At 38.0% G+C, this 24016-nt stretch overlaps 1 protein-coding gene across 1 annotated transcript in view; it reads left to right on the top strand.

Annotated features, from left to right (window-relative positions):
• Positions 1-22717, top strand: part of GNA12 (G protein subunit alpha 12) — a 44384-nt gene extending 21667 nt beyond the window's left edge. Inside the window, exons 3-4 of the mRNA XM_033000321.2 lie at positions 14415-14465; positions 15423-22717. Of these exons, the coding sequence (XP_032856212.1) occupies positions 14415-14465; positions 15423-15992 (621 nt within the window). The 3' untranslated portion in view covers positions 15993-22717. The remainder of the gene's footprint in view (positions 1-14414; positions 14466-15422) is intronic.
• Positions 22718-24016: the final 1299 nt, after the last annotated feature.

Raw genomic sequence — 24016 nt, forward strand, 5'->3', positions numbered from 1 at the left:
AGTCTGTAAATGTACAGTGCATCACTGTTCTTCACTAATGCCCTGCTGTCTATGGCTACCAAAAAGTTAAAATTCAGTCTTTGTGTGGTCATACTTTTTAACTTTTAGGTTCTTGGAAGTAGATTAAAAACTCTTGTATTTTTATGGTACTGTGTAATGCTGCCTGTATGAGTTTTTACTTTTGGCCATTGGATGCCAATAAATCTTGACTGTATTTTTGGTGTGGTTAAGGTGAACAAGAGAAACAACTTCATAGATACAGCTCCCATGTTGAAAATTCATTACGAGAATTTACATCTTTCCTAATGATTGCCATTTTTCTTGGTGAAAGATTTATTTTTACTGGTGTATTTTATTAAGAACAAACTTTTTTTGTCTTTACCTCTTAGTAATTGAGCCCATTAGAGAACTGTCTGGGTGTCCCAAAAGATTTACAGAATAAATACTGTACTCATCCTTACCCCTCTGTATGCGTGTGGTAGTGGTTACATTTTGATGTCTTACCTTCAGAAATAGTACTGAAACACAAAATCTAGTGTTCTTAGACTGGAAAAGTCCTTTTGGCTCCCAACTCTTGAGAATAGATGCCACCCTGCTTCTGGAGAGAAGCTTTAATTTTATTATGCATAAAATAATTAGAAAAAATACTCAGTATCTCTGTCCTTGCAGAATTGTTGTTCTAAGCCTTAATTAGTGCTACTCTAAATCTTGCAGAACTGTATTGAATATAAGGATTTGTTCAGAGCAAGTACAGCTGTAATTAATCTTTGCATTCCCATCAAGAAATGCTGGCACATGCTGTGAGAAACAAGGAAGGAAACTTTCAGTTCAGGCTGTCTGAGCCAGTACCCAACTGCAGCTAAAAACCACTGGAGTAATCTCTTTATCCCTTTCTGGTGTGCAGGAAAGTTCTGGGCAGAGACAAATCCAACCCAGTGAGCAGCCTTTAGCTTTTGATTATGCTGTTTAATTTCATGTTCAGAGAGTTTCTAATGGATCTTAGTAATTCAAGAGATTTCAGAATTGGCAACTAGTGTATCTGTAGAGATTCCCAGTAATGGGAATGTATTCCAGAAATTTGAGCAAGTTAAGTACATTTAAAAGTCCCTTTGTATGATCTAAGGGAGTCTAATAGAGTTCCTACTGAAATTTGGTGGAAGCAGGAGAGCGCTCATATGTTAAGTAATGAACATATGCATAGATTAAAACTGTGGTAGCACAAGGACAACTTTATTGTAGTTGCAACAAAATACCCGCATTATGCGGAGACATCTATGTTAATATTTATCTGTGTACACTAAAGTCTGAAAACAATCAAAGAATATTGCTTCTAGTGGAAGGGTTCCACTTGTTAGACGGGTTTCAACCCTTCAATCTCAAAGATGCAGCTCAGATGGAGACTTATATTTGTGTTCCCATGGTATGGTGTTTCAAAGTTTTTTATGTATTAAAGTTACGTGCACTACTTGAAGATCCGGCAAGGACTGGCTTAGCTATGTAAAAGAAGAGAGGGATCCTGCTATTTGCTGTGTGCTATATTAGCAGTTTTCTGACCCTGTGGCTGGTTTCAGGAAATTAGGCACAAAAAAAAAAAAAAAAACAAAACCAAAAAAAACCCAAACAAACAAACAAAAAAAACCCCACGGCATTACAAAAAGAAGAGGTGAATGGTTTTGTTCAGCCTGTCTCCCTGACGTGGCTCACTCTGTGCTCAGAAGAGCAGTGCTGACGATGCACTTCAGAAAGTTCCAGTTTTACAAGTCAGCCTTTTGCACCTCATTTGTATGTTCTCTGTAGTAATTCAGCTTCCTTTCATATTGGTACTGGACCTTGTCCTCTCCACCAGGAATTGGGACAGCAAGCAAGTGCCATCTTGGTGTCTTTGAAAATTCTCTAAAATGTTCCCTTGCGAGAAACAGTAAGATGTTAAGGCTTGGATTTTTTCAGAGGCCACTGATTTTAATGTTAGAGAGTAATGAATGCTTTCCAGCTTCCCTGAATATCCTGGTTTATAGTAAGCTATATAGGATCAAGAACAAGTAACAAGCACAGGTGAACAAATAAGCAAAACATTAAAAACTGGGTCTGTTTTTATGCAGAAGTCTTGCTGGACTATCTTCTGGGTTTTTATCCATAAGAGAATAGGTGAAGTTGTCACACTGACAGTGAACTATGTTTAATGAGCCTATGTTTTTAAAAAGACAGGACCTGGCAGAAAGCTGAAAAGGAAAATGCAGGTGGGATGGGTAGCAATGACTTGCTCAATTGGCTATGTTGTTTTCTTGTTGGCTATCCAAATCTTGATCCTTTTGCAATTTCTTGAAAAGATCGTAGTTATCTTTAACCTACTTCTGTTGCCTTCCCCTGCTTCTGCTGTCTCCCTAATAAGCCTGCTCTGCCTTAAAACATTGTGTTTTACTCAATGCATTGTGCAAGGACAGAGTTTAACTTGGGCTGTAGTTCTGTGATAGAGTAATCACAGTGAGCAATAGGAAGTGGTGGTTTAGGGAGTTCTGTTTTGCACTGTGTTCTTGCTTATGTTGGCACAAACAGTTTTTTGGAAGCTCTGGTGTAAATTGGGAAGCTCATCTGAGGCAGAGTGCAACCCTGTGACTGTAAGCACAGCTGAGGTAGTGACGTGCTGTGGCGTTGGTGAAGGAAGAAGTAGCTGGCATTGCAAACGATCCCAAGCCACCTTAACCTGGTGCTTGCCAAGGAATGATGGCAGTGTCTATATCTCACTGACCCTTCATCCAAGCAATGATTCCTTACCTCCATAAATCTTTCCTGATGATAAAATAAGACGCCTATACTTCAAGGGTGCTGTTTAGTTTTCAAAATGTTTGTGTTCCAAGTTACTGGAGTATCTGAAGTGCTTGCATACTCTTCAGAGTCAAGGCTCTGTTTCACAGCTATTGAATGTAGAAGAGGAGGTGATGATCAGAGGAGGGGAAGAAACACATTATTTGACTTCAGAGTTTGTGAAATGGTAGCTGAGCAACAGCGAAGATTTTCATAGATTAGGTGATTTAAGGATGCATCTGAACATGATACTGTTCCAGAAAATCTCTCAAGGTTCCATACTGCCACAACTGTTGAACACTAATGGAAGGAGCAGAACTGTTAAGTTGTCTTCTCAAAGGAGAACAGTAAGGTTAGCTTAATACTTTACTGTTTCTTTTTCTGAACCTGCACTAGCTGGGAAGATGCTCTGTTACAAGCAGAAGGCAGCATGGTCTCTACCTTCTCTTTAGTTTGTAGCTATACTTAAAGCAGCTCTGTGGAGTAAACCTATTTTGCTTTATTATTGACTTAGTATTTGGGGGAGGAGAGGAAAACTTCTTGGAAACATCATGCAAGATTTTCTGTTTGAGAAAGTGGAAAACATGTTGCTCTGAAGTAATTTATTGACACCTTTCAAATGTCTCCTCTGTATACAACACAGATTCCTGCAGTTCAGACTGTGGCAGACTTGTGCTTCACTTGGCTTTACTCCTGAACAAACTGTTGGTGTTTGTCCTTAGAAGGTCTGCTCTCCACCCCGCCCCCAAAGCCTCTTAATTTGACTTGCTTTCCTTGATACTCACTTAATTCTACTTTGGAAAACTCAGTAAAATCTCAAACTGAAAAAATAGTGGCTTACTGATGGAGCACTTTCCCATTTAATTATGTCTTTAAATTCTCTGTATTTAGGACTTTGATCCATCTAGTTTTAGTCTGGCCAGAGTACGGTCCAGAATCAGTAATGATGTTAGATGTGGGCAAGAAGCAAAAGAACATCCTACTATACCCTCTTTTTCTGTCTTCTTTCTCCCAACCCAGCATATGCATTCTAGATTGCAGGGAGTTCAGATGGCTGTCCACGTGGCTGGACTGTTTCCCCCTCTGCAGTTCAGTAGGATGTGACTGGGGCTTTAATTATTATTCTTTCTTTTTTTTTTTTTTTTTTTTTTTGTAGGCTAGTTTGCTCAACAGCTTGTGGAAGTTTGTTAAACCCACTTGAGTTTCCACTGTGGCTTGATTAATTTACATGTGTAGATGAGGCCTTAAGGGTGGAAGCTGTCAATTATTTCAAATCACTTATTTTAACCTTAGATTTGTTTTCAGATGCTTATAGAGTTTAATTTGTATAAAGCAGGCGCATGTGAGGGTAAATAAAAATAAAGCTCTTCGTTTGATACAAGCCTCAAACATTACTTGTGGGCTTTTTTCCCTCTGTGGTAAGTCATTTCTAATAAGCCTGAGCTTCAAGACAATAGCTTTGTAACGATTGAGGACAGTGTCAAAGGATTCGGCTATAGATACACATGAAAATAGGATGGAGTTGCACATTAATACAGCTGTTGTTCATGTAATTGCCAACCCCATCTCACATTGTGAGTCTTCGCTTAGGGGTATTTGAGCCTTCAGTGAATCAGTACCTGGACAGCTTTAATTTTCATTAATACATTCCAATTTTGGTTTCATAAGTGAAAGTAGTGATGTGAGTTGTGTGGTAGGGAAGGATTAAAGTAAAAAATGCAGGAAAAGAAATCCTGAATGTTTTGAAAGGGAAAAAAATCATAAAATGAAATAAAAAGAAGTTCAGGTTACTTGAAATCTTCATATTAAAGTATCAATAGTGCTAAGGTATAAGTGCAAATTTGGAAGGACTCCCCCTTCTCGTACCGGAACAACCTTCAGCAGGGGAGAGAATATTTGGAAAAATTGATATGTTGTGACTAGATGTGAATAAATTAAGTGGTTTGAGATAATTACTATAAATCAAATCACAGAGGAAACTTGACTTGTTTGTGAATGGAAACAGGTGCACTATCACTCACCTGCTGGACTCGATACGCAGTGTTGGCACTGGCACTGCGGCAGGAGAGATGAGGTTACAGGGAGGGCAGTCACTTCTTGGGTGACACGCTCTCTCACAGACCCCAAGTGCAGTTGTGATCTAATGAAATAAATGTTTTTGGCATATGACATGAGACAACTTGACCACTAGTGATCTAGGAGATTTACAGGTGCATGTAGAGGTCAGACTTCATAGAAGGCAATACCAATCTCAGTGTAAGTGGGTGAACATGAGATGTTGAGTAGCTTCTCAGTGCTGAGAGCAAGCTAGTATGTTGCAAAATTCCACTGAGTTGAGAAGTCACTGGGAAAATAAGCATAGTAACAGGAGAAACAGTGTACTTGAAAGTTATTCAGTCTCTTAGAATTAACAAATACTAAGCTATTCTTGAAAAAAGAGAGTTTTTTTCCTAAGATTTCTGAAAATCAGACATGGAAGTTGGCTTGAGGTATCCCTCGTACTTCTAAGCCTTGTGTTATCTGTAGTTAAGCTTGAGTGGAGTAATGGGTATGGTTAAAAAACTTCAGAGTAATGTAACCAAGGTGGAATTTTTTTTTTCTGTACCTCCTGCCTACACACTTGGTTTTATAGGAATCAAACTGTTAAATAGCATACCTGAGTATGCTTGCATCTTACCTTAGACTGATTTCCACCTGAAACCTAATTGTCAAATACCGAGCAGCTTTTTGAATCTTGCAAGACTATCATTTTAGTCTAAGTTGCATCTAAAAATGTCTTGGTTGTATATGTACAGAAAAAACAAGGAAAAACTTTTTTTTTTTAATAATAAATTGTGTGAGATAAATTACTCTTTTCAGTTCTTACAGTCACCTTAACAGATGTAGACAAATTTCAGTAAAACATTTTGAGCTGTTTCCACAGAAAGTGGAGCATTAGGGCACCCTGCAACAAATGCTTTGGTGTAGAAGTGGAGTAGGAAGCATCGTTCTGCAAGATACTCAAGATTATGCCTGTTGTAAATGCATTCAAGTTGCTTAGCTTTCCAGCTGGCTGCTTGCCATAGAAAAGTCCAAGCTCAACATTCTCTCATGGCTGGTGTTAGCTGTTTTTTCAGCCCACAAGATCTAAGATATTTATTTCTCATCCCTTGATCTGATAAGATTTGAAAGGGAAACTCACTGGTCAACTTGTGATTTAGTCTTGATCAGATAGTCAGCACTGCTGACTAGATTAATTCATAAGGTTATTTTTTTTTTTTTTTTTTGGTCAATGTTCTGCAGATGTCTTCTGTAAACAAAGCAAGTTTCAGGTTTGCATACTGAGCTGCTGAAAACAAAGCATCAGACTAGGGTCGCATAATAAAGTGATTGTGCATGTTCCTAGTGATTTGTAAAAACATCCAGTTGCTTCTAAATACTCATGCATTAGTTGGAGATGCTTTTTTTCCTTTTTTTTTTTTTTTTTATATGGCAGCTGCCCACTGAGAATAAATGGTATAATTTGCTAGTGATTGGCCAGAATCTTGGATGCATCCTTCCATTTACAGCTCGGGACTTTCTTTTAACTGTGGCAAGATTGCTGCTTTCAGTTGCCTTCTCTTGTGCGTTTTAGCTGACTGTGCTTGGAATGAGAAGTTGTGCTGGTGTGTGTGTTAGTTCAACTTCACCGAGAACCTCCGGTGTTTGAGATGAAAGGGTTCTGGCAGCAACTGTAGACAATGTATTCACTTAGACAGTTGGCAGGGAAACAGGAAGGAATCCTTTCATGGGATGCTTATGACTAGGTCTGTCGTCCACTCGTGCCAGGATGGGTGTGTGTGAGCTGAGCACGCTGCTGATATTGGATACAGTAATCAGACTTTTTTTGTTGTTGTTTACACATAACTGATTCTTCCATATGAATTGTGTGTATATCCCTTTGTATCTATTCCTTGAATCTTGCTGCTGCTAGTCAGTGAAGTCTAGGACATGATAAATCACTGTAGCTAACTGTGCATGTCTGTCTGGTTAAGGATTTTTCTAGAATTGAAAACAAAATAAAACCAACAAAACAGTAATTTACCCCTTTTGTATTGCGCTCTGCATCTTTGTCTTTTGTTTGTGGCCAGTACTGTGTTCTCTGCTGTTTTGCATCTGCTTTTCTTCTAGTCCTTGCAAGTCTGTGAAGCAGGAATAGCAGCGATGATGAGATAGTAAGTAGGAGTAAAATCAAAACAACAGGGATTTTTGTTAATGTTTCTTGAAACTTATAGTGTAGGATGAGCCTGCCTTAGTCTATTAACAGAACATTCCCGTCCTCCTTGAGGCACTGTTGCTACTGTGCGTATTTGAGACAAAGGGACAGAATTATTAACATAGTATAAAGAGTAATTTATCTTAGCTACATCCTGTTGATGTAGAAACACCTAGAAGTTTAGGAAAAAATGTAACTTTTTTTTTTTTTTCTATGTAACACTTTCAGAAAGAGTTGTGTACTGAATTGATGGGAAAAGAGAACACATGTAACAGTTGCCTTCCAGCACAGGGATCCACAAGTATTACCACCCATGTGTGAACTCAGATTAGCCTAGATCTTCTGGTAAAAAATAAATAAATACTTATCACTTATTTTTTTTTTTTTTTTTACCCATGTGTTTTGAAATATGTGGTTTGGCCAGTGTAATGTAGAATGAATTTATAGAAAGCAATCCTGACTTGGACAAACAGATTTTTGCATTGCATGTTTGTACTGAGCTAGCAAACAATTCTTAAAATATTTTCAAACTTTGACATCTGATAACTATACTGTATGACTATGCAGTAGAAAGAAGAGGTAGTTTTTAGAAGATTGGAACCAAACAGTGTTTTTTTGTAGCTGGTATGTTTGTAGGGTACAGATAGCAGAGACTTGGATAAGCACTGGAGTTGCTGGATGGGAGCCAGTGGCTCAGTCTGTTGTTAAGGAGGAAGTTAAGTAACATTAGAGAGATTTGATAGTTAGAATTCTATATGGCTTAAATACAGAGAAGTGGTTAGTCTCTGCACTGGAACTGGTGATTGAGTGAAAAATTAATGTTTGTCTTGTGTCAATAAGTTTCAGTGCCCAGACAGGATGTAGAATATCTGAAGAACAGAATTACAGTCTAGAATGGGCATCAGCATTTCGGGGTAATTTAGGTTACTTCAACATCCTTTTGAGTGAATTCTTAACAAGCACAGACTTGCTTATCTCCTTGGAAAATAATACTTAATTCATCAGCAGTCACAGAGAAGAGAACACACTTTTGGCTGTAGTAAATCCATGCCCTGTTACCAGTGAGGCTGAATAGAAGTAAGGATTTAGAAGTGTTCTGTTGGAAGAGCCTGCAAGTTTGGGGAGGGGAAGTTGTTTGTTTATAGTTGCTCCTCATAAGAATTTTAACCCCGGGTCTCTGGGGTTTGTAAAGGACTACTACTTCCTTTGGGCAAAAGCAGGGTGCAGAACCTGGAGCCGTGTCTGCGTGCTCATGTCCAAAGGATATATGTGTTATGGTGGCAGAATGTTAACCTGCTGCTTGTGTCCAGTAGGTCTCACTAAGGAAAGTGTTTGTTTCCTGTGTCTCTCTTGCTGGTGAGGTTTTGGGTTCTAATCTCAGTACCCAAAAACTTGGCTGGTCTAATTTCTTCAACATTTTCAAATGCTAGTCTGCTGGTTATTTTATCCTCCTTCTGTGCTCATAACCTTGCTCTTCCCTTGGGCCTCTGCTTTGGATAGCTTGCTTTTATGAAACATCTCAAATTGTAACATTCAAGCCCCTTACAGTCAACAGGTGATTGACATCCCAGGAAACTTTGTCTGAAAAGCAAAGGATTCGCTTGCAAGTTAGCATTAACATTGCATTCTGTTGGTATGTATCTCTGGCAGTCCTAATGGAATAGTACCTTATATAAAGGCCAAATTTGGATGAAACTGTGTCGATGCTTTAAAGTCCATTCCATTTATGTAGATGAGATCTCAGAGGTTAAAGACTGAGAGATTCCCAAACTTTTCTGGGGTCTCCTGGATTTCCTCTGTGTTTCTCAGCCTTGCTGCTGAATGTTTTTACAGCTCCTGAATGGAGGGTGGGATACAAACACTGCTGTTCTTTTATTCAGATCACTGCTGCTTTCACCTTGTAGATTCAGCTGAAGTTTGTGGTAGTTGCTTACAGTATCTGTTTCTCCCTGTGTTTTGCTGTATTGGTGGGAATCTTTAGATTTGTATTATATGCTTCCTTGAAGTATAACGCTTCCTTCCTGTGTGGTTTAATTCATCATCTGGAACAAGCTAAGACTGACAGGTCTACCTTAAATTGTGCACTCTAAATTTAGCAGCTAGAGACAGAATGATCAGGAAGGGCTAAATTAATATTATGTCAGAAAGGCCTTGGGACAAAGAAAGGAAAAAAGCCAATTTGGAACAGAGGGTGCCCTTTCAAGTCTTTTAGTTCAGAGCAGAATATAGAGGAACTGCTTTTCAGAAGGAAAAGATTGAAATGAGCCTGTATTTTAGGGAACTGGACAATAGGATGTTTCACTATCGTTTATGATCTCACCAACTGTCACTTTGAATGACTGGCTGAGGGTTAAAATGACAAGTTGATAAATTCTAGCCTTGCAGAACACTTCGTATTACTTAGTTTCTATGGGTATTTTAAAGCAATCTACATATGATCTGTTGTGCATTTATTTTCATGAAATTAATACTGCTTGGGAACTCTGCCTAAGTGTTTTCTGCCTGCTTTCTGCGATGAGGCTATCAATGGCAAAGCCAGTGATGCCAGACTAGTTCATAATATTTCTGTGGGGAGATTTCTTATGTGCTATGAACCTAGCCTGAAGGGACAGAGATGTTAAATTCAATTAGTTATTTTCATGGTGACTTATTTGGAGCCAATTTTAAGATGACATTCATACAGTACAAAATAGATAGAATGAAAACTTCTTAGTTTTGTGGCTTTTGCCCCTTGAGAATGCTGAATCCAAAATCTAGCACGTAACTTTTAGAGCGCTATTTCAGGAAGTAAGACTATATGCTTACATTTTACCTTTCCTCACTTTCCTCTCCACGAGACAGTTTTTAAGCAAATTGTAATATTTTCTCTGCCTTCACCAAACTTTATACTGCAGATAGGGCAGTTTAAAAAAATAACAACTTAAAAATAATAATCCAATGGCGATGCTGCATTGTGGAACTTGTGGGATCATTTTAGGCCTTCTGTTTGTGTTTCTTGATTCCCCCAGTTCCCAGATGTGCAGTGACTCATCCTACTGAACAATGGGAACAGCATCTTTTATTCCTTCACTTGGTCCCAGTTGGCAAAACTGTTACTCAGAGGATATGTATTGCAGAGGGAGAAGAGATTAGCAGTGAGAGAATGAATCATTCAAGCAATTGTGGTAACTCTTGTGTGATGAGCAAGAAGTTAAGGAAGACTAATGGTCTATACTATGCTCTGCTGTACTAAAAAGGAGTATCTGAATTATGTAGAATTCATAACTCAGAGTTCACTCTTCCTTCTACCACTGTCCTGGAAAACAGAGGGCATGGATGGAATACAGCATTTTGACATCTTGATTTATTATCAAGGACAATTAAAAAAAAAAAAAAAAAGCTGAGTGGTTTGTATCAACAGCAAAAAAGATGATGGTCATCTCATGCTTTGCTGATACAACTCTCAAATGTGAAGTATACTAAAAGACCATTAGTTAATAAAAAATGTCAGTACAGACATATTTCACTGACAGACTTTGCTGTGACTGTGACAGAGTGGTGCTTTGTATCGAAGTGCTGTGCCAGCTGAAATGAAATAATGTCTTTCAGATTTTAAAAATAATATTTAGTAATATTATTAAAATATTTTAGAAAGGAAATAGTGTACTAGCAGGGAGATAAAAGAAGATTTGAGTCTTTCTAAATCTGAAAAGACAGAAGCTCAACAATCATCTATGAATGTAGTTGATCTGAAGAAATTTTTTGAGCTTCCACAGTTTTTCTTGATTCATCAGCCAGTAAAAGATTGACATATCTGACCTGGACCTTTTCTGTTTGCTTTTTAAGTGAACACACCATGGTGTGATTATTGTTAGATATTTAAATATAGTATAAATAACTTTGACTTTCATTTCTATTTTGCTGTTTGCAAGCTTGGTTCAAAATAGATTGCAGTGTTCAGAAAGCTACTCAATTTTTTTCACTAGAACCATTAAAATAGTGTGATTGAAGTCCTCAATCTGTGTAAGGATATTTTTAGTATCTGATGAATCAATTCCAAACATTTGCTGCCACTTCTATAGGAAGTCATGCTAGTGAACCAGAAATAACTGGTTAAGATCTGGAAGAGGAGAGCATTTGTAGTGCTAAGCTAGCTTTGGAATGGCTAGGTGACTTTGGAGAAACGCTAAGCATTTACACTGAAAAAGCCAAACCAGCTTGTTTATGATCAGTGACTTAAAGAGAAAAATTGTTCAACATGAGAGGGGCAGATGCTACTTTTTTATTTTGATAATAATTTGCCTTGAATGGAAAAACCTACCTTGATGAATAATTCTTAAACTCTGTATGTATATTTTTATATGAATACATATATATATGTATGTATATTTGTTTGTGTGTATAATACCCAAAGCATGTGTTAGCTTTGCATAAATAATAATTTACCAATGGAATTCAAAATTTCATTCAAGTGCAGCTTGATGTAAAGCTAAAGAAATTTCACTTCTAGACCTAATTAATAATGCTATCTATTTTCCCCAGATGACAAGGAAAAAAATAAAATATAAAGGAATGTTCAGTTAGTACAATTGTTCTGATGAAAAATAATAATACAAAACAGTCCTAACACTTGGAGTTTCCATATTTTTTTCATTTAAACACATTACAAGTTATTTATCAGGTCAGTTGGTGCCGGCTGCAATTGTTCTGTGCTGCCTGCTTGATGAACTGAAATACTCCACGCACTTCCCAGAAACAACCAAGTTTTTTGTGAGTCAGACTAAGATGTAGAGCAAGGTTACTCAACAAGTATATGGAGCAGGAACTGAATCCACACTTCCATAGGCCATAACACAGGACTTAATTGGGGAATCATCTTTAAAGTAGGAGGGTTTGAGTGTGTGGTGTGGGTTTGTGGGTTTTTTGGGGGGGGGGGGGGCAGTTTATCCCTTTAGGTTTGTGTGCTTTAATGTTTGAGCTTTTCTTAACTCACACCCTCTGAAGCTTGTTGGGGCTTTGTTGTTTTGACTGGAAACAGATATTTTGACTCAAGTACTGGATGTCTTTGAATTCTGTGCTAGAAGAGAATATTCAGACATCTTCAGATCTGTCAGACCGTGCATATGGTGTTCACACCTGCTCCAGCAACCTCCCTTGGTTACCCAGCTATCCAAGCATTCTGCAATTACTGTTTAAAATTTCCCAAAATGAATTATTTGGCTTAACTGCAGTGTTACCAAGAGCTATATAAGAAACTAGAGAAGTCTACTTTCCCTAAATCGCTGAAGAAATGAACATGTAATTTTTTCATTAATCAGATTATTTTCATACTGTCTTATAAATGCGCAAAATGTTAAACTGATGGATGCACGGGGCAGGAAACGGGGGAGGCAGAAGCTGTAAATCAGGTGAACTTGCTTGTGTGTCCCAGCAGTTTACATGCATACAGCTGTTTCCTGCTCTCAGCGTGGGAGGGTATATGGATAAGACAAGGACTCTTAAAGCAACTGGGTAGAAAACAGGAACAAGCTGTATCAGAGATGGCCGTTTGCAGTCTTGTTGCACATCTAAGGGCACTGTGTAGGACAAAGCACAATAGATAGAGAAGGGGTTTTGTAGCTTCAGTGACCTTTTCTTTTTGGGCTCTCCCATCTCCTAAATATGACTAATGCTGTACAGGAAGACCGGTTTCTCTTATTCATGCGGTCTGTGATATCTCTTCTGATCCAACAGAGTGCCAAAAAATACAGGAAATTACTTTCACCTTATGAAAATTCATGATTGTAAGGAAGCTCTTAGAGCAATTGTTCTTTGGAAACTTCTTCCCCCAAAAAGGTAACTTTTTCTGCTAGTGATCCAGTGTAAATCTTTTGTGGTATGTGGTAGTTCCTTGCAAATAAGTGTGTTCTCTCCTCTTTATGAAAAGACACTTGCAATTCTAAATATTAGGTAGTAGTAAGCTACAGCTCCTTTTTGTCTATGCTTTGTTGAAAGTGTGTACTTGTACAGTACACTGAATCCTCTGATCTCCAGTCTGATTCTTCAGAATGAACTGTTGTGTTGGCATCTGTTTACAGTTGTAATAGAGGGGAGTAATTCTATTCTGCTGCCTCAAGCCTATAGCGTAGAGGAGAATGTATGGTTTAAGAATCTGTATTGCTGTTGGAATGTGATACAGTATTTTGAGAATGTTCTCATTCTGAATTAGTGACTTGGTGACGGCACCTACTGACAGTTTGGTCATTACTGATGTGGCCCTGGTCTGTGATATATGTAATGTGTTTTGCTCTCCAAAATTATTAAAAGGCAGCAGGATTTTCAATTTGATCGTACAACTGCAAGACACATGTCCTAAACAATGAAGAATATTTTCTTACTGAACAGATCATCTTCATCTGGAGAAATGAAAGAGAAGTGTTTGAAGGATAATGGGCTTCTGCCAAAGATAGTTTCACTCCAGAAGTAAAGTCTGTATCTATATGGAAACAATTTTATTACTTCTAAAAAGTATGTGCAGGGCTTCTTGTATCCACTAATGAGAAGTGGCACTTGATTTGAGTGTGATACATGGGCAAGCTTGTTTTAAAAAACAAAACCAAACCAAAACAAACACAAACCCCACAAAACCTCTTATGCATTTTCACACAAAAATAAATTTCCTTTGTAAATATTGCCTATATTCTTCTCGGTATAACTGCTAAAGGATTTTGTACAAGATGAGCAAATCCATTATTAAAACTCTTGAGCCTAAAACAATAACTATCTGTAGAAGAGAAAGGTTCATTTTTTTTTTTTCCTTTGGACAAGCAAGCCTAGCTTAAATTATCACAAATTGTGGGTGACTTCAAATCTTCACTTTTCTAAAGATATGTCAACCAGTCTAGGATATGCTTTTGTTCATTGTTACAAATTTTTTAAAAAATACATTGGTTTCTTATAAACATGTTTAATTTTTGCTCCCACTTAGTGTCAATTAAATGAATTTCTAATACAAGGGGAGTAAATCCTTAATTCTTTAACCCAAAGGACTGACTTTAACACTTCCTTTTCATTGTAAAGTCTTACTAGATAGATTTGAGCATTTATTCAGATCTCTAATCAACTTTTTTTTTTTTCCTAGAACTAACAGAGAATTGCTTTCAGAAGAAATACTACCTTACCTACATGCCAGTAGCATATTATGACAGCTCCACCTCATTATCAGCAGTTTATGTGAATTAAGATATGTAGTACTTCTATCGTTCCAGCTCCTGAAGCATTTCAGGATGGTGCCCAAGCTTCCACTTGTGATACTGTTCTGTTAGACCATGGTGCATCTTGGGAAGTGAAAAGGCTATAGTTCAGTTGGATTTGCTCTCCTAGAAACAAACTCAGTTCCCATCTCTTTCCTTTTCCACAGGGTGAATCAGTGAAATACTTCCTGGATAACCTGGATCGGATTGGTCAGCTGGTAAGACATACTTTCTCTTTCTGAACCAAAAGAGCTCAAAAAGATAATGGAAGCCTGGGTGTGCTATGATTAAATCTCTTTGGGTTGTTTTTCTTCTTTAATAATAATGCATTAAATAACTTCAGTGTTTTTTTCACTAGAAATAGTAAACTAAACTGAAGCCTAGTATTTGCTTAATCTTTTTTGACAGACAACAAATATTGTTTATTGAAGTTGTATTTATGCACATGTCTTTTATCAGCCCTTCTACACAGTCTGTGGATCTTACTTTTCGTGATGATCTGATGGCTGGTGCTACTTAAGGTACCAGAATGAAACCTTATCAAAATAAAAAAAAAAAAAAATTCTAGCACTTACAGAATTCAAAATCTGTAATGAAAACATCTGTCAGGAAACTTGGAGGAGAAAGAGTAACAGTGATAAGCTTCTGAAGAACAAATCTCTCTACAGTGGTGGGGTGGGCCACAGCCTGTGGTAGATCATGTTGCCAGTCATGGAGTGTGAACCTGTAAGAAGTATTTCCACTAAAGTTTGCAAGATGTCCTTTGTAAGAGTAACGAACTGTGAAAAACTAGATTTCCAAACAAAATCCTTTCCATGATGACTTGATCTGCTTTACTGAACACTACCTAAATGGCAGTAACACTGTAGCTAAGAATTTCATAATTAAACAAAATAGACTTCAGCCTGAAAACGAGAGGCTTGAAGGATAAAAACATGAACTGCACTAGTCCTATATCTTTATTCTCACGTGTCTCAGGAACTTCTGTAGCTGTTTACCAGTGTGTTCAGATAAATGTTCAACAGTCCACTATTTTAAAGTTGAACATTCTTCACTTGATAATTAGAAAAACACGGCTCTTTTTGATTTTTTTTTTTCTCATTGCTTCCATATTCTGGCACCAGACAGTATTTTTGAAGGACTTCTTTTGACACTTTTTCTTCTTTCTTTTACAGAATTATTTCCCCAGCAAACAAGATATTTTGCTGGCTAGAAAAGCCACCAAGGGGATAGTAGAGCATGATTTCATCATTAAAAAAATACCCTTCAAGATGGTGGATGTAGGTGGACAGAGATCTCAGCGTCAAAAGTGGTTCCAGTGCTTTGATGGAATAACTTCAATTTTGTTTATGGTCTCCTCCAGTGAGTATGATCAGGTTCTCATGGAAGACAGGCGCACAAATAGACTTGTGGAATCCATGAATATCTTTGAGACTATAGTCAATAACAAGCTTTTCTTTAATGTTTCTATTATCCTATTCCTCAACAAGATGGATCTTCTTGTAGAGAAGGTAAAGACTGTCAGCATTAAGAAGTATTTCTCGGACTTCAAAGGTGACCCTCACAGGCTAGAAGATGTTCAACGTTATCTGGTGCAGTGCTTTGACAGAAAGAGGAGAAACCGTAGTAAGCCTCTCTTCCATCACTTCACCACTGCCATAGACACTGAAAACATCCGCTTTGTGTTTCATGCCGTGAAGGACACGATCCTTCAAGAGAATCTGAAGGATATTATGTTGCAGTGAAGGAGAGCAGCTGATGCTCTGTTAAAATTTGCCAGAGGGTTAGATCAAAGTTTTTATCCTTTCTTTATGGCCCTTGCATGTGGTGTAGGACCCATGCTAATTACTTGGCTCAGGAATGCTGTAAACTAGCCAGTCCAAACAGAGGAGCTATAGGCCGAAGGAGTCAAATGTTGATGTTAGCTACTGAATCATTTGGACTAGAAACACTACTGAAACATGGCCGTTGTAGGTTCTGTACCTAGTTTGGAACGCTGAATAACACAACCACCTTCTGCCTTCTTAGGAACAAAGAAATCTCTGACAAACTATGTATGGAAGACACATTGTTTTAAATGAATATGCTAATTTTTCAGAGACACTAGTCATACAGACTATCTTTTTTTTTTGTAGTTTGGAGATGCTGAATTGATCAAACTAAATGTAATGAGATTGGCAGCTGTATTGAAGAACATTAATGGAAGTTCTGTTCTTAACCCTTAGGAATATAACCAAATCCTGTGTGCATGTTCATCTTTGCCAAGGGGCTGCAATCCACTTACCAAGGTGGATGCACAGCTCTTGTCTGAAGGTTTTGCATGAGTGTCCTGAGGTAAAAGTCTAAAATTCTGTAAGGAAACCCATGTTGGAGTGAATTGGATGGGAAGTTAAGGCCTTACTGTTATGGAGAAGGGTTTATTTTGCACTATATGTGAAGGGTATTACATCATGAGAAAACCGATTTCCTTGGTGAAGCAGCCTGTGCTAGAGCACCTGACCATGTATCTGCACAACAGGTGCTTGAGTGAGATGTACTTCATGGAAATTCAGCCCTGTTCTCACACCCACAGTTGGCAGTATTCGTGAAGGTTCAGAATCTTGCGTGACAGGGCTTTATCTGTATTCAGAAGTTTGAAAGCTGATTAAACTCTTAAGCAAAGGTTTTGGTAGTAGAGCACCTGCTTGATTAGTTCCCAACAGCTAACCTTATAGGAAGACTGAACAGCCTAGAGATCCCAGTTTTACAGCTGCACTGATGTATTTGAACAGCAAGACCTTGCTCTAGAATTAGTCTATAATCTGTGTCTTAATGGGATCTTTAGCCTATACTAATGCACATGTAATTCTGAGTACAGTCAAGTTTGGAGTGGCCCATTTTGGGTAATGGGTTGTATGTAAAATTGCAAGAGGCTATGAATAATGTTGATATGAACTGTTAATTTCCTAGCTCTCAATCTGTGTAACTAACTATCAGGTGCCTTTTTTGTGTACAAACATATCTGATCTTTTCTACTGCAGTGGGGTACATGGACAAACTGAAGATCAGGCTTTTATATCAACATTGTAGTGCTATCCTTTTAGGTAATTTTCAAATTCAGTTTACTGTGCAATTTTTGTCATAGTTTTTATCCAAAAATAAAACCTGAAGGGCTGTTTGTACCTGTAAAAAGTCAGCAGATTCCCTGGAGTTCTTATCCCCTTTGAGCCTGTAATGGCATGTCAAAACAAGCAACGTTTTATTTCAGCTGGTAATCCCATGGGAAATGTGGTCAAAAAAAGTCCTGTTCTGTTGTCCTTTCATGTTAATTTGGATAAAATCTGGAATCTTTCTTCCTCTCTGAAGCTTGCAGATGTTCATATCAGTATTTTTGTGTAGTTTCCTAATGTAGCAGTCTCTTGGCTTTCTTTGTGCAGGCTTCAGAGTGGAAAAGATGTGGCTATTTCAGTGCGATGTAACGTGCACAGTATCGAGGTAGGAAGCGACTGAAAAGTTGCAGATGGGAAAATCTAACAAATTTGAGCAAACTTAAATAGGAATTAGATTCCTTGTAACAAGTCTTATATTTACCAGGACCAACTCTGTCTTAAATATTTATTCATTTTTAACCTTGAAGGGGAAAAAATGTTATGTGACTCTAATATTCAGATGGAGGGAAACTCTTAAGATTATTACATCTGAAAAGGTAAATGTTTCAACACAGTGATGCAAACAAGTTTACTCATCATACAAGTTTCATTTCTCTAAGCTAGCCCGTTTGTTTGGCTGAAGACTAAGACTGTTTTCAAAGCTTTCAGATATTCTTGGAGTTCTCGGTAGTGGTTTCCACTTCACACAAGACACTGGGAAAGAAGAGGCAGTTGTGGGCTGACCGGTCCCCTGTGTTGACTTGGCTTTATTTCCTAGTTTGCTATGAGCTTTATTCTTTCACTAAATTTTCTAGATGGGTCAATATTATGCTTGTTTTCTCAAATGAGTTAAACGTTCCCTTTCAACTGTATTTTTTTTTTTCTCAAGAATTACCTCAGTTTTATGTCTGAATCTACTGTAGTTTTACCTGGGAAGCATAGCATGGAATTTCCTGTTCTGTTTTTCTCTTCATGCTCATCCATGGGTTTGTATCCTTAGTCACCTTATGGACTTAAAACTCTGTTCAGAGCTAATAATAAAACTTCTGTTTTAAGTAACTTAATCTGCACCTGGAAAAAAACAATGTGAGGTATCTCATATTGAGCTCTCAAGCATTTTTTTGTATGATACAGCAGTTTTGCACACTAAATCAGAGTTTTAGGGAACAAGTTTGATCACCTCAGGCCCTTTATTGCCTTTTCTTTTTATTGATAAAATGGGCCTAAGCATGATGCTGCAGACTGCAGATCGTTAGTTCTGCTCTGTAGACTTTGTGTTCTGTCAAACTTTGACAGTGATGGTTCACACCAGAAACCCAAGATCAGGAAACTCTTCTTGCAAAAGTCAAGTGCTTCTCAAGTTTGCAAAGGATCTGGCCCATGAGGAAAAATGACCTTTTAAAAGTGGCAGCTTTTTCTGCAAAATACACTCCACTTCTTGTCACAACTGAGGGGCTTCTATGTTTTTCTTCAAGGTAAGTTGTAGTATAGCAGAGCCAGAAAATCATATTATGGTAAATCAGTTAATTACTAATGCATAACTTAGGTAGGTTAGGTTGTATAAAGATCTCAGGACAGGCTTGGTTACTTGCTTAGTCCTTTCACAAGAAACAAATAGAAAACTTTAAGTGACATCCTGGAGAACTTCGAAGGTAAAGACAGCTGGAGAAAACATCTTTTGTTGTTAACCTTATAGCCTTATTGTTCATTTAGCTAGTCAGGAAATGGGTCACAGGCAAGCTGATAATCAAAGGGAGACCTTGAACAACTACTTTTTTAAAAAAAAGAAAAAAAAGAGGCAGCCATTTGCTGTCCCTCGTGACAAGTGCAGGTCAATGACCAGTGATGGTGTGTTGCAAACAGGTTGTCTCCTACAAGGACAAAGAGAGGAAGTGTTGCAGCATGTGCTTGCAGGAGAGACTTAGGTAATCTGGCAGTCTAAGTAGAATAACTTAACTAAATGGGAGTCATTTATCAAACACTCTTTTGTATTTGTTGTCCTCAAAACAGGCTTTAAGCTAACAGAGCGTGTCAGTCAGTACCATTCCTTCAGATTGCAGTGCTGTCACTTTGAATGATTCTTAGATAGCATTATGAGGTAACGTGGTGAATTGGAATTAAAAAGGAAGAATGGTTTTCTGTAAGTGACATATTTAATAGGCAGTTGTCACTTTGAAGGAATTAAATAGTTCTTAATGTTGAAAATGAATTAATATCGACAATGGAAATTACTGACCACTCTACAGTACAACTCAAAGATGCTTCCAGTTTTATACAAAGAATTAATCTTATTTTATTTAATATAGCAGCATAGATTATTTGCTTGTTAACTTGATAATATATTCAGTTTTTTAAAATACTGCTGTGTAAAACCTAGAACTAGGCATGTTACAAGCATGAAAAAGCTACTGAAGATGACCATTTACAGGCTTTCTGAGCCAACTAAAGCCTGAACCTCAGCCAAGCAGACAGAGTGGAGAAACTAATGGCAAAAAAACTATAGTGAAATGGAGTAGGAAGAGCTCATCCATATGTGACACTGCAGAGAAAAATGTAATTCTCCTCGGATAGCTAAAGTAGTTTTTGGTATGAAAAACAGTGCATTTTAAAAGTGTGTCCCATCTTGTCTGTGTGTCGTCCCCTTCATCCCCATGTTCCCATCTACCCCCAGGTATTCACCCGTCCTGGCTACTATAATCTGCAAAGAATTATAGAATTTAAAAAATTAAAATAATAGACCTGGAACCACTGAAAAAAACCTAGCAGCTTTCTTTAGCAACAGACAACTACCTTCCACAGCATATCATTTTAGAAAATAAGGCCTTTGCCTCTAGATGGCTGTCTTTGTGGATATTAACCTCATATTTTGGAGTCTTTTCTATGTATATACCTCTTTAGTTCTCATGGGAGAAAAAAAAACAAAACAAAACAAAACAAAAACATTCTGCTGAATAGGACTATAGGATTTCTGTAAAAGGCCCCTCTGATTTTTAGTGAGTTTTGACACCTGACTTAGCTTTGCTTGTGTCACCAAATTTTCACAACTTATTGGGTTGATAGACAATTTGACACATGCTAGCTTGAGACACAAACACAATATGCAAGAACACCTTGATACAGTACAGCCTGTCATGTAAGCCAAACACTGATCTCTTATGATGAGAACTACATCGATTCCTGTAAGTTGAATAGTAGCCTCTCCTCTATATCATGTTTTTAGTATAAAGTCACATGGTATAGCCAGGGGTTTTAATATAGCACTGCCAACTCTTTACCTCAGTATACTCTATTAATTCTGTAACACAAAGTGGTGGGTAGATTGTTTCAGTAGCAGCTATAAAACATCTGTGCCTACTTTTGTAAATGAGTTTTTTAACAGATTTCTAGGGAACATCCATTATGGATTGGGAAGATTGGCATGGTCTGGGCCAGACTTGGCCTTAATTCATATTGACTCCACACACTTCTAGAGGAGGACTGTCTAGCCTAGTGAGAAAAGTAATTGGCAAGACAATACAAGACCTAGTGCTTTTTAATATTACCTGTTTTGTAATTAGCTGGGGTGAGCTCTGCCTTGTGCTGTGAAGTGGGCACTTCTTTGTTTTAACACTAATCTTTTTTTACATAGATGGAAATGAGTAAAGCCAGGGTATTTGGAGCTGAAACTGCTGCTCTGCTAGCCAGATGATGCTATCTCATTGCTCATCTTGGTGGTTGGACAGTTTAGCTTGATTCTTGATGTTTTTATCTTTCTGATGGCATTTGGAAAGCGGTGTAAGTTTGTCTATGTGTCGATATGCTTGTTTTCTTATTGGGTGGGGAGTATGGAGGTATTAGATTGTCAGTGCTAATGGTTTTGTGCCTGGCTTGATGAACTGTATCACAACCTAGCTCTTGGCGTATGTCTGAAGGACATACCTTCTGTCAGATATGAAAATATTCAGTCGGAGAAAAAAGAGCAGCACTGACTTCCAAGATGGGCATTCTGCTAAAAAAGCCAAAGTATGTCGGAAGGGAGCAAGAGAGGGGAGCTATTTTCTAAACAGATCCCAAAAGCTGATGGTGCTTGAAGACTGACTGTATTGAAGTGAAATGCCATCTGCATTGACCCCAAAAGCTTTGAGTGACTCCAGAGGGCTATTGGCTGTGAATTTACAGCAGCAGGCTGGCAAGCCTGGCCCTGCTGCAGCTGGCTGCACACCCTTCCATTGTAAATCTCTCCATCTGTTCATAACTGGGTGCTAAAACTCAATTTCTACTAAAATACAGTATGCAGGTCTCTCGCCAGACAGTGCATCTTACTCCTTTCTAACAGCTACTTAAACTTTCTTCAAGATACTGGAGTGTGAATAGGATTCCAGGGGAATGGCTAGGTAAGAGACTGTTTTCATTATCTGAATAGAAACTACAACTGATGGAGAGCAAAAAGTTTCGGATATGTAGGACCTGAGAGATCATCTTATGAGGGAAGCAAGAGATTTTGAATAGCACTGCTTCTCTACTGATACTTCCCATCAATCTCTTGTGCTGAGTTTGTGTGCAGGTGGTTGGGCACAAAAGCTGAGAGAAGATAGCAGGGAGAAGGGGATTGTGGAAGAGAAATTATGTTTTGGTGGCTCATGAGACTTGGAAAGCATGATTGGTGGACTTAGGTTTGAAAACGTTGTTTAAACTCCCACTTGCATTGAAGCCATTAACTCTCTTTAGGATAATGAGCATGAACAGGTTTTGTTATCTGGAATGTGTAATGAGCTTGAATTGATGCACGTTAAAAAGTATTTCTGGAGACTCCACTTAACAAAATGGCTAGTATTTATTGCTCTTGTGATGAGTTGTATTGTTTATGGAATCAATATGTATGAAAAACTGACAAAACAAAGTTATCTCGTGACACAATCATGTAGCTAGGAAGCCAATTAATGTTATCTTTTATTCTGCAATTTACTTGCTCTCTGGTGCCTATGCATTGTAACACACATACTATGCAATATCGTTCTCTTTCTAAACCAGTTCACTGCATTGGGCAAGAAAGGCCTGAGTTTAGCCTTAATTTTCTAATAATTCACAGGAAAGTACTTTAAAAACAGTGACAAACTAAAAGAAGGTGAAACAAGCATAAAATAAAAGCACAGTTCCAGACTGCTCACATAAGTGTCTTTCTAGCACCAAAACAGCATCCATGATAGAAGCAGCTACTTGCTGTAATAGTTTCAATTTATGAAAACTGTGTACTAGATAAAATTATATTGTGATGTGTAAAAAGTGTATTTTATAGCTTTGGTGACTTAGTTTACTGTTTTGTATATATGAATTTTATAAATCTATTAAAACTTGACTTGTTATACTGTTCTTTATGGGTTTTATCTTTCAGCAGAGTCTAGAGTGACATTTTTTGCTTTATTCAAAAAAAAAAAACCACTTTTTGAATAAATTACAGCATGGACTGCATGAAACTACAGCTTTCATGCAACAAAATCTTTTTCTGTAATCTTTACATATCTCCCATCTCTCCAGTTCTGGTCTGAATCAATTTTTCCTGAGTGTGTCCAGGAATTGAAGGCTGGTAAAACATTAACCTATATAAACCTTCTAACTCATTCACCTGTAGCATTTCAGTAGCTGACTTAAGCATGAGAACTGATGGGAAGTGGGAGACACAGCTTGAGTTTGTGCTTATGCGTATTAAGCTCAGCAAGAGAACATCATTAAGCCTGTTGACTTGGCAACACCAGGTGGAGATTCCTTTTCTGCTGTGTAGCATCTGATAATAGCCACGGGAACTACACTTCCTTCCTTCCCAGGGCTGGTCTCCTCTGTTGGACTCACTGGTGAGCCACGGTATCTTGTGCTGCAGTGCAGAACCATTGACCTTTGGAGAGTCATCGGTATCCCTGTCTTACGGCACTGACATCCTGGCATCAACTAATTCTGCCAGAATTTGAGCTCCAGTTCTTAGGAATGCCATTAACCTTTCCTTGTTTGTACTTCAAAAGGTCACATCTGGCAGATTTTTGTGGCAAGTTTTAATCGTTTCTTGTGTGAACTATTAATGCCTAATCAGTTACCTTGGTAGGTACACAGTTTGAGACACTATGTAGAGTGGTGTTTGTCCTTTTTACTAACCATTGGAAGCATTAGGTCCTCAGCTACGTAAAGTTTTTGGGAATGGTTGACTCTTTTTCCCTAGAGGTACTGAGTGCTTTCAGGTAACAATGTGTAATGTCAGTGTTCAGCATCTCTGAAAATGAGGGCAAATGAATTCCAAATCCAGTATGTGCTAATAGGTTTCCAGGTGTGATCATGTACTTTCTAATCTGAAAAGGTCAGCAACAGCAGCAGTTCCAAGTGATCTCTTTGGTCAGCTCATGAAAACAAATTAGCCCTTTTATGGGCCAAAATATTCCTGTGAATTACAGCCCTACAAGATAGCGTATAGAAAAAGTTTAATAGTTTTCTCACTAGAGCAAGAGCGAGCTCTTTCTGGCAGTAGCTGCTGGAACACGTTGGCACTGTAACAGGGGCTGTGCCAGGCTGTTGAGACACTTGACCAACAGACAGGGAAGGGGATTGTTTCAGGTTGTCGCTTTTGCCTGCTCTAAAGCTGGTTGGGGTTTGGTTGGTTTGTATTGATTCAGTTTCTC

Source organism: Tyto alba, unplaced genomic scaffold, assembly GCF_018691265.1.
Source record: "Tyto alba isolate M040663 unplaced genomic scaffold, T.alba_DEE_v4.0 Super-Scaffold_28, whole genome shotgun sequence".
NCBI classification, from domain to species: domain Eukaryota; kingdom Metazoa; phylum Chordata; class Aves; order Strigiformes; family Tytonidae; genus Tyto; species Tyto alba.